The 11,647-nt window shown below is 42.3% G+C and overlaps 1 protein-coding gene across 1 annotated transcript; it reads left to right on the top strand.

Moving 5' to 3' along the window:
• The first annotated feature begins 2,401 nt into the window (after positions 1-2,401).
• LOC131134188 (extracellular calcium-sensing receptor-like) lies at positions 2,402-11,549 on the top strand. Its single transcript, XM_058079169.1, has 10 exons — positions 2,402-3,729; positions 3,795-3,877; positions 4,075-4,254; positions 5,521-5,709; positions 5,794-6,282; positions 7,578-7,787; positions 7,864-7,987; positions 8,695-8,888; positions 10,347-10,628; positions 10,702-11,549. Exons 1-10 carry the CDS (start codon positions 3,549-3,551, stop codon positions 11,122-11,124), a joined length of 2,355 nt encoding a protein of 784 aa, XP_057935152.1. The 5' UTR covers positions 2,402-3,548; the 3' UTR covers positions 11,125-11,549.
• The last annotated feature ends 98 nt before the right edge of the window (positions 11,550-11,647 follow it).

Below are 11,647 nucleotides of genomic sequence, written 5' to 3'. Positions count from 1 at the left end.
TTTTGGGCATAATAAAACATGTTGAGTAACTTGTAATTTGTGTCTTTGGTTCGATAATATATATATATATATATATATATATATATTATTTATTTTTAAATATATGAAATAAAGACCAAAGGAAATAAATCATATACAGTATTTAATTTTTCAAAATTTTTCTTTTATGTTCTACCCATACAGAGGCAGCATAAAATGGCCCACTGGGGGGAGAACATGATGTTATGTGTGTATATGCAACATAAGAATGAATTGCATTGCTGATAATAATCATTTTACTGTGTTTACTTTGTTCTCCATGCATCTGCACAGTAACTCCATACACCGCAAGCACACACACGTCCAGTGTCTACGTCTAAAAAAAGCAGAAATGGACTGGTTGGGCCTGTCGTACCTCTTGGTTCTAATGTTCCACACATAGCTTGGCAATCCATCTTTTCACAGCTGTGTATTCAATGTGTATTCCAATGTTACGGTTGGCATTGGGTGAGAGGAAGGTACAGGGCAGCCATGGATGATGTTTTTGTTGTTGCACGGCATACAGTGTTCCCTTGTTTATTGTGAAGGATAGTTACCCAAATAGCCTGCAATAAAAACAAAAACAAAAAAAGTGAAATTTGCAAAGTATCCAATTGTATTTGTTTACAATCATTATATATGTTAGAATGCTGTAAAGCCCATCACCATACACTTTACACACGTTTCTCAGCCAGGCGTTAACGTTTCCTTGTCTTGTTTAAACACACACAAAGAGTTCAAATTTCATTTGAATTTTAATGGCCAACCTACTTGGTTGGACACAAGAAATTGTTGACTCACAGTTCCTTTTACCGTGGTGCTTTGCTGTGGCTGTGGTGTTTTTGTGTCCTCGATGAAGCGCCTTGCACCTGCCATCATATTTATTTTCCACATTGTGATTCTTCTTAAGGCCCAGGCTGGGCTTGTGACAGCACTCTGATACTGTTATATATTTTTTACTGAAATTGCACAGGGCTGCACGGCGACGGGTGGTTAGCACGCAGGCCTCACAGCCAGGAGACCCGAGTTCAATTCTACCCTCGGCCATCTCTGTGTGGAGTTTGCATGTTCTCTCCCTGCATGCGTGGGTTTTCTCCAGGTACTCCGGTTTCCCCCCACATTCCAAAAACATGCTAGGTTAATTGGCAATTGTGAATGTTTGTTTGTCTAAATGTGTCCTGTGATTGGCTGGCCACCAGTCCAGGGTGTACCCCGCCTCTCGCTCGAAGACAGCTAGGATAGGCTCCAGCACCCCCACGACCCTTGTGAGGATAAGTGGTAGAAAATGAATGAATGAATGAATGAAATTGCACCAAAAAATTAAGCAAAATTCCGCAAAAGAATGAGTCCTCAAAAACAAAATCACAATGGAGCAATATGAAAATAAATCTGCTGCAATCGGACAAGAAAATGTTTTCCAAGAATAAAGGAAAAATAATGTCATTTTAGGAGCATCAAGTTGAAACATTAAAAAAAAAGTTTTAGTTGTAATATTTCCCAAAAAAATTACAACAAAAAAGTTTAAATAGTTGAAAAAAACAACAGAAGAAATGGGAAAAAACGACTTTAATGTTATGAAAATAGAGCAAAAATATATGTAGAAAAAAAATGCAATTTTACCAGAATAACTTGTCATATTATAAGAAAAAATATTGTCAATTTAGTAGCATAGAGTTAAAATGTATAAAATATGCTACTTGTTCTAGTACTATGAGAAACAAACAAAAGAAAATAAAGTTTTTGCGAAATTAGGTGGGGAAAACTAAATATGGGAATATCGTCATAATATTTCCATCCATTCATCCAGCTACCCATTATCTATGCTGCTTCTATGCTATCTCATCTCGTTTCATATTATCTGCATACTGTATATAACTCTGGGAATTGATTTTGTTAATACTTGGGGTGTTTATATTGTTTATTTTTCTATATTGTGTATTTTTGTACTGCTTAACTGATTCTGTTCACTTGCTGCTGTGCAATACAAATTTCCCCACCGAGGGACGAATAAAGGCATATCTTAATCTTAATCTTAATCTTAATCTTAATCTTAATCTTAATCTTAATCTTAATCTTAATCTTAATCTTAATCTTAATCTTAATCTTAATCTTAATCTTAATCTTAATCTTAATCTTAATCTCTTGTTCTCACCAATGTTACAAAGAAGGGTGAATATGAGAAGTTATGTCTTCCAACCGGGCGGCACGGCGGTCTGGTTAGTGCGCAGACCTCACAGCTAGGAGACCAGGGTTCAATTCCCACCCTTGGCCATCTCTGTGTGGAGTTTGCATGCATGGGTTTTCTTCGGGTACTCCGGTTTCCTCCCACATTCCAAAAACATGCTAGGTTAATTGGCCACTCCAAATTGTCTATAGGTATGAATGTGAGTGTGAATGGTTGTTTGTCTATATGTGCCCTGTGATTGGCTGGCGACCAGTCCAGGGTGTACCCCGCCTCTCGCCCGAAGACAGCTGGGATAGGCTCCAGCACCCCCCGCGACCCTCGTGAGGAAAAGCGGTAGAAAATGAATGAATGAATGAATGTCTTCCAACCCACAAGGGTTCCTTGTGAAATCAGTTACTAATGCGGTTCCCAGGTGGACTGAGGAACTGGTGGAGAATGCCGGCGTCCATGTCATATCCATGCACCAATGTGCTTTTAATGCTTCCTCACATTTAACCATGGACTGATTGTTGATGCAGATATACTAGAATAATTGAATGAAGGTTTAAAAACACTTCAGACACCACAGGTCGACGTTCACCAGATGGACTCCTCACTTTGTTGTCTTTGTTGTCATCTTGAAAAACACACCTGCCCACTTTAATGACTGAATGTTTTTGCTTCACGACTGGGAGGGAGAAGGTTATTTGCTGGAGCGTCTTTTTGCCCTGGGCCGTATGCAACACTTACAAATAGAGCAACATTGTGAGGAAGAGGAGGAGGCGGGCGGCTGAGAGGATTAAGTCATTTGCTGTTCAAGTGCGTATCATGTGCGTTAATATACACACATATGATATTTAATGATGCTTTTTTTGTGCAGTCATGACTGTTTGTAATGTGTGTAATGCTATTGTCGGTAGAACATTTCACCCATGTCTTGGATTTCCTGGTTCTGCGCTCGGAGGTGGCCCTCCTCAGCCATGTTGGTGCTCCTGGTGGGGCTGGTGAGCAGGCAGCCGGGCCTCAGGGTGGGTCTGCAGGTGGTTCACACGCTGACTTGTTCTCGGTGGGGAACGCCCGGCAACCGGGGGCTTTTCCAGGATGGGGATATCGTCATCGGCGGGCTCTTTCATATCCATTACACGCCTCCCACCATGGAGCACGACTTCACTGACGAGCCACGCTACAAAGAATGCACTGTGTAATTATTATTGTTGTACATCTCTGCTATTAGGTTCCTGCCGCGTCAATCATTCTCATCTGATCCAGTTGAGGCAGCTGACACCAAATGAACGTTATTATCTTTCTACATTGACTGACATGTTCTTGTAGTTTAGAGCATCTCCCATTACAGTACATTTACTCCATGGTATTCGCCGTGGAGGAAATCAACCAGAACCCCACCCTGTTACCCGGCGTCAACCTGGGCTACCACATCCGTGATAGCTGCGCCCTGCACCCCTGGGCCACACAGGCCGCCCTCACGCTGGTGAACGGGGACGGCAGCAGCTGCGAGCCAGCGGATGACAGCTCTGAAGATGGGAAAGGTATACCGACATCTGTTATATGGATTTTTTTCATAGCAGGCTTGATATGATCATATTCCTATCAGGTGTTCCCTTGATCATCGGCGGGGCTTCCTCCAAAACAGCCATGATCCTCTCCAGAGTCCTGAGCCCACTTTCTGTGCCTTTAGTAAGGTCTTTATATCTTCAATGTTGACTGACTCCTTCTTGTATGACAAAATTTCACTTATGAAAGATAATAATGCTGTAGTTATGTTATGCTGTAATTATTTATTATTGTATTATTTGCCAGGATGAAGCAGCTGCTGCGTTCTGGCTATGATATAATACAGTATTTGTGCACAAACAACCTTTGTGTTCTATCAGATCAGCTACCAGTCGAGCTGTCCTTGTTTGAGTGACAGGCGTCAGTTTCCAAACTTCTTCAGAACCATGCCCAGCGACATCTACCAAGCGCGGGCCATCGCCAGGCTCGCCATACACTTCAAGTGGACCTGGATCGGCGCGGTGGTGGCGAACAATGACTATGGTCTGATGGCCGTCAAGGTGATGTCACAGAATCCTGACTTTAATAATGAACACTTTTGGTTGACAATGTAACCTCATATTACAAATATACAACATAAAGTGGGCAGAAATATTTCAATATTGAACAAAGAAAAATTTGTTCTCAGTCAGAAATCACTCCGCACTCTTTATTGCTCTCTGGTTCTACCATATCTTCCTTATTGTGTGGAAATATGGGCTAATAACTATAAAAGCAATCTTCACTGGCTAAATGTACTGCAAAAAAGGTCAGTAAGGATAATTCATAATGCCGCCTACAGAGAACATACTAACTCCTTATTTCTAAAATCACAAATACTTCAACTTAATGGTAATGGTAATGGTAATGGTAATGGTTTTATTTCATTTGAACATGCATCAGATTACAATTGAATGCATCACATAATCAGTTCACAGTTCCACATGTCCAAAAGGAGTAGGAAGAAGCAAAGCTTATTAAATCCTACCCCTCCATCTGGTACTTTTACAATCAGTAACTGTTACATTTGTTCACTTCCTGCTTTCAATAATACAGGTTAAATTGCTGATGTAATTCATCTTCAAACAGCTAAAATAAATCATAATGCTAAAAATAACCAATTAGCTAAAAATGTCATCCAATACTTCTCTACAAGAGAGGAGAAATATGATCTCAGGGAAGAAGTACATTTGAAACACTTCTATGCTAGGACTACGTTATGCTAGCCATAGCATTTCAGTATGTGGAATCAAACTATGGAATGGATTGAGTAAGGAGGTCAAACAATGCACAACGATGAGCCAATTCAAGAAACAATACAAGCAGTTGATGTTTGCTAAATACAAGGATGAAGAGTCTTGAACCAGTCATGATGTGCTATATATATCACTATATTGACACTTACTATGGTACACATTATGGCATTGGATGCTCATATCACCGAGTACTTCGGTACGAGGTACATTACTAAAAAAAACCCCAAAGAAACCAACAACCTTAAACTGTATTATGGAAAGCAGGAAGTGAACAAATGTAACAGTTAGTGATTGTAAAAGTACCAGATGGAGGGGTAGGATTTAATAAGCTTTGCTTCTTCCTACTCCTTTTGGACATGTGGAACTGTGAACTGATTATGGGATGCATTCAATTGTAATCGGATGCATGTTCAAATGAAATAAAACCATTACCATTACCATTACCATTACCATTACCATTACCATTACCATGTATGCATGACAATATGTTTATTATTGTGGTTGAGAGTTGGCTCATTTTGTTCCTTCCAGGTGTTCCAGGAGGAGACCCAGGAGTCGGGTGTGTGTCTGGCCTTTGTGGAGACCCTAACAAGGCAAAACATTGCGAGGGACGCCAGGAGAGCAGCCCTTGCCATTAAAGAATCCACCGCCAAAGTCATCCTTGTGTTCTCATGGTACACAGATGTGAGGGAGGTTCTTCTGCAACTGGCCGAGATGAACGTAAGACGTTTGACACAATGCGACAAAGCATTAAGACCAAACATGCTAAAATGTCGCTCTACTGTACATATATGTTGACCCCAGGTGACTGACAGGCAGTTCCTCGCCAGTGAGGCTTGGAGCACCAGTGGTAACCTTCTCCAAAACCCTGTCACCTCAAAAGTAGCGAGTGGAGCCCTTGGCATGGCTATACGTAGCTCGCCTATCGTCGGGTTTGAGAATTATGTCCGAAGTTTGACCCCATCAAGTCGCCCCAATGACGACTTCCTGATGGAATTCTGGGAACAAGAATTTTCATGTAGACCTCAGACTGTCGACTTCGCATCGATCTCACCACCAAGCACAAACACGTCCGAGCAGAGGACTTCGCTGCCCATTTGCAGTGGAGAGGAGTCGCTAAAAGGGGTGCATAACCTCTTTACCGACACCTCCCAGCTACGACAGGCCTACAACGTCTATCTGGCTGTTTACGCTGCAGCTCACGCCATCCATAACCACCTCGCTTGCCCCAGCACGACCTCCGGGAATAGCGGCTCCACCTGCTCCTCCACCAAACATGTCAAACCTGCAGAGGTAAATACATTTGAGGACAACTTCAGACATTGCGCTGGTGTTTACGTGCTATTAGAGAACCGACGCTGGCCTTACATAAGTGGGTTCAATGCTGTGCATTTCGCTTTTGGTGAGAAAGCTAAAACATTCAGTTCATATATACAGTAAAATAACATATTTAGTAGCACAATAATTTTATTGTAGGGCGGCACGGTGGTCTAGGGGTTAGCGCACAGACCTCACAGCTAGGAGACCAGGGTTCAATTCCACCCTCGGGCATCTCTGTGTGGAGTTTGCATGTTCTCCCCGTGCATGCGTGGGTTTTCTCCGGGTACTCCGGTTTCCTCCCACATTCCAAAAACATGCTAGGTTAATTGGCCACTCCAAATTGTCCATAGGTGTGAGTGTGAATGGTTGTTTGTCTATATGTGCCCTGTGATTGGCTGGCAACCAGTCCAGGGTGTACCCCGCCTTACGCCGGAAGACAGCTGGGATAGGCTCCAGCACCCCCCGCTACCCTCGTGAGGAAAAAGCGGTAGAAAATGAATGAATGAATGAATAATTGTATTGTCTCTTTAAAAATATCGAAATGGGTGGATTGAGGTTCAAGTACCACGGCGTCTTCTTCATGAGTGAAGGAAGTCCAGAGTGTGAGATTGACACTTGGATCAGAAGATACCGAATACGAGCAGAACTGCTGCTCCTTCACATTGAGGGGAGACTGTTGAGGTGACTCAGGCATTTTGTCTGGATGTTTCCTGGAAAGGGGCGTCACGGTGGTCTAGTGGTTAGCGGGCACACCTCACAGCTAGGAGACCAGGGTTCAATTCAACCCTCGGCCATCTCTGTGTGGAGTTTGCGTGTTCTCCCCGTGCATGCGTGGGTTTTCTCCGGGTACTCCGGTTTCCTCCCACATTCCAAAAACATGCTAGGTTAATTGGCGACTAGGTATGAATGTGAGTGTGAATGGTTGTTTGTCTATATGTGCCCTGTGATTGGCTGGCGACCAGTCCAGGGTGTACCCCGCCTCACGCCCGAAGACAGCTGGGATAGGCTCCAGCACCCCCGCGACCCTCGTGAGGAAAAGCGGTGGAAAATGAATGAATGAATGTTTCCTGGAGATTGCAGGAGACGGGCCTGGGCCAGACCTCGGACATGTTGGAGCAATTACAATATGTCTCAAACTGGCCTGGGTATGCCTCCCGGTGGCTGGAGACTAGCAGTCTGGACTTCCGATTGAGAATGATCCGGACTCGGATCATTTCCCAAGCGAACAGGTCAAAGTTATTGATTTGATCACTTTCATGTTTTTTCAGCTGTTGCAGCACTTGAACGACGTCAACTTCACCACACCGCAGGGGGAACGCCTTTATTTCCAAGGGAGTGACGTACCGGCAAAATACGACCTGGTCAACTGGCAGAAAACCCCCGACGGCTCCCTAAAACTTGTCTTGATCGGCCACGTAGACGGATATGACGTCCATCTGAACGACACGGATGTCCAGTGGAGCACAGGATCCTTTCAGGTGCCTAAAAACGAACCAAAAGGCTCACTTTGATTGGCACATTGTGTTCATGAGGGTATGATTTGACCTTCTATAGGTGCCTACATCAGTGTGCAGTGACAGCTGCCCTCCTGGCACCAGGGTGGCCAGCAGGAAAGGAGAACCTCTTTGCTGCTTTGACTGCATCCCGTGTGCTGATGGGGAGATCAGCAATGCAACCGGTGAGGTGAATGATGATGAAGGCTTATAGCAGGGGTCGGGAACCTTTTTGGCTATAAGAGCCATGAAGACCAGATATTTTAAAATGTGTATCTGTGAGAGCCATATACATTTTTTTTAAACATTGAATGCAATAAAATGTGTGCATTTTTATGTAAGACCAACAGTTTTAGATATAATGGGCTCTAATTACGTAGACCAGGCACACTACCCCACGCCAATGGGGTGTGGCTTCTGCTGCTGCATGGTTTTGAACCGTACTCAGTATATTTCATTCTTTTGGCCATCTTTGCCAGAAGGCTTGGTTCTGCAGCTTTAGCTAGGTGACTATTTGACTAAAGGAGGAAAGTTTACATTTACATCTTAATGACCGAGGTACACTACCGCATTACCCAGTAATAATCGAGTTTTGGTGTTTGACCTGGAAAATATCATCAGGAAAGATAGATATGGTTGGCCGTATTGCAGTAGAAAATAGATGGACGAATTAAAATGCATAAGAAAGTTGTTGATTTTTAATATTTTTAACAGTGATTTCTGTGATGTTTACTTTAAAATGTTAGCAAACATACATTTTTATTGTGGTAAGAAATGCTTGAGAGCCAGATACAGTCATCAAAAGAGCCCTACCTGGCTCCCGAGCCATAGGTTCCCTACCTCTGGCTTATAGTAACTGCGCCTGATAACCGTGGTCCTTGTTCCGTATCAGGTTCACCCAACTGTGAACACTGTCCGGTGGAGTTCTGGTCCAATGCGGGGAGAACAGCCTGCATACCTCGCCATCTGGACTTCCTGTCCTTCAATGAGACCTTGGGCATCACCCTCACCACAGTAGCTGTGTCTGGCACCATGGTCACCACTGCTGTCTTTGTGGTTTTCCTCTACTACAGACACACACCAGTGGTAAGAGTCCTTCTTTTAGATCGATTGCCTGCTTCATATGAACATTCTATGATGATAGCACTTCCTGTATAAAGTAGCGAATGAGATTGTGGGGCCATACTCTGGATTACTACGACAGTGTATAAATAGCCATTGCTTTCTTTGATTAAGACAGTTATACCAGAGGAATACAACTCATACAATAATATATTTATTTAAAAAATGCATGCAGCACATGCAGAATTCCGAAATATTCCAAAAACATAATTTATCAATAAAACTACAAAATCTGAAACAATGACCGAAGTTGTAAATTTCGGTTGTGGAAAATTACTGTTCCGGAAGTCTAAATATTATGGGAATAATGCCATAATTATGATAAGAAAATATACAAGAACAAGTTGTTATTTTAATTTTGTTCTTAACGTAACATAAATACTATAAAAAACATTAACATGAATGTACAAAAAATAAATTGAAAATAAGTTGCAATTTTGCAAGAATAAGCATGTCACATGATGAGGAATAATAATATGATTTTAGTAGCAAACAGTTGAAATATCAAAGAGAGGAAATGTTATTTTTAAAAAGTCAAAACAACCAAACCAAAAAAACAGAGTTTTATTTTTTGTTAAATGAGGTTGGGAGAAAAACAATGTCAAAATATTATGGGAATAAATTGGTAATATTACTATATATAATACATAATCTAATATACTATAACATTACTATAATAATAGAAGGAAATTCAAATATTTGAAAAAACAACAGCTAACTTGGGGAAAGAAGAATTAGGTTGATACTAATTGGAGGCTTTTTCACCTATAACAAAGATGGGATGTATTTTTTTCTTGAAATATATATATATAATATAATAACAATAATAATAATATAACTTCATCTCTGTGTGGAGATTGCATGTTCTCCCCGTGCATGCGTGGGTTTTCTCCGGGTACTCCGGTTTTCCTCCCACATTCCAAAAACATGGAAAGGGGCGTCACGGTGGTCTAGTGGTTAGCGGGCACACCTCACAGCTAGGAGACCAGGGTTCAATTCCACCCTCGGGCATCTCTGTGTGGAGTTTGCATGTTCTCCCCATGCATGCGTGGGTTTTCTCCGGGTACTCCGGTTTCCTCCCACATTCCAAAAACATGCTAGGTTAATTGGCGACTAGGTATGAATGTGAGTGTGAATGGTTGTTTGTCTACTATATGTGCCCTGTGATTGGCTGGCGACCAGTCCAGGGTGTACCCCGCCTCTCGCCTGAAGACAGCTGGGATAGGCTCAAGCATCCCCGCGACCCTCGTGAGGTTAAGCGGTAGAAAATGAATGAATTAATGAATCTATATATAATGTCTGCATGAAATATCAAAGTGGAAAAAAGTTTGGACATCCCTGGCTTATAGAAGAGCCATAATAATAAAATCATCACAATCTCAATGACAATCCTAATTATTGCATCTTCTGTCTCCGTTTTAGGTCCGAGCTAACAATTGCGAGCTGAGTTTCCTGCTTCTCTTGTCACTTAAACTCTGCTTCCTGTGCTCGCTGCTCTTCATCGGTCCTCCATCAGTGTGGGCTTGTCGCTTCCAGCAGGCCGCCTTCGGCATCAGTTTTGTACTCAGTGTGTCCTGCCTCCAAGTGAAAACCATAGTGGTTCTGGCCGCTTTCCGCTCAGCCCGGCCCGGCACCGAAGCCTTGATGAAGTGGTTCGGCCCAGGCCAACAGAGAGGAAGCGTGTGTGTGTTTACTTCCATACAGGTCAGGCTGCAAATGCAAGTCATCATGATGGAATTATTGTCCTTTGTTAACTTTGCATTACGTTTTCAACCAGATCGTCATCTGCATTATTTGGCTATCACTCAGCCCCCCTGAACCCAAACCTGACTTTGACACCCCCGGGTTAAAAGTCACTCTGAAATGTGCCATGGACTCTGTGGTGGGCTTCTCTCTGGTTCTGGGCTACATCGGTCTCCTGGCCTGCACTTGTCTCCTCCTGGCCTTCCTTGCCAGAAACCTTCCAGACAACTTCAACGAGGCCAAGCTGATCACCTTCAGCATGATCATCTTTTGTGCCGTCTGGGTGGCTTTTGTTCCCGCTTACATCAGCTCGCCCGGGAAGTATGCAGTCGCCGTGGAGATATTTGCAATCCTGGCCTCCAGTTATGGCTTACTATTCTGTATTTTTGCTCCGAAGTGTTTTATTATACTTTTCCGACCTGAGAGAAACACTAAAAAACACATGATGGCCAGGTAGCAGATTGTTGTAACTTATAGTATACGTGTCATATATGACAAATACAGTCCTTTCCACAAGTGAATTTCCACAAGGAATGGAATATTTCCATAATAAGAGCACCAAAAAAATTAGTTTTTAACATTATTAGAGCTCTGTAGACATGAAATAACACCCCTACAACCACCTTTACACTTGTATTACCTAATATGTAGACATAATAATCAACAATAATCCATTTCGAGCATAAATATAAGATGCTAGTATTGACAGCTCTTGCGGTGACTATTTATCACGGTTAACTGGTTCAAGACCTGACTGCCATAAGTGAATTTCCACAAGGAATGGAATATTTCCATAATAAGAGCACCAAAAAAAAAGTTTTTAACATTATTAGAGCTCTGTAGACATGAAATAACACCCCTACAACCACCTTTACACTTGTATTACCCAATATGTAGACATAATAATCAACAATAATCCATTGATGGTATATTATATTGTATATTATCTTCCCTAAATGTGGTAGCTTGTAATGTGTTTT

The sequence above is a fragment of the Doryrhamphus excisus genome, chromosome 8, assembly GCF_030265055.1.
Source record: "Doryrhamphus excisus isolate RoL2022-K1 chromosome 8, RoL_Dexc_1.0, whole genome shotgun sequence".
Lineage (NCBI taxonomy): Eukaryota > Metazoa > Chordata > Actinopteri > Syngnathiformes > Syngnathidae > Doryrhamphus > Doryrhamphus excisus.
Note: the sequence above shows the minus strand (reverse complement) of the source record. Positions and strands in the feature narration are given on the sequence as shown.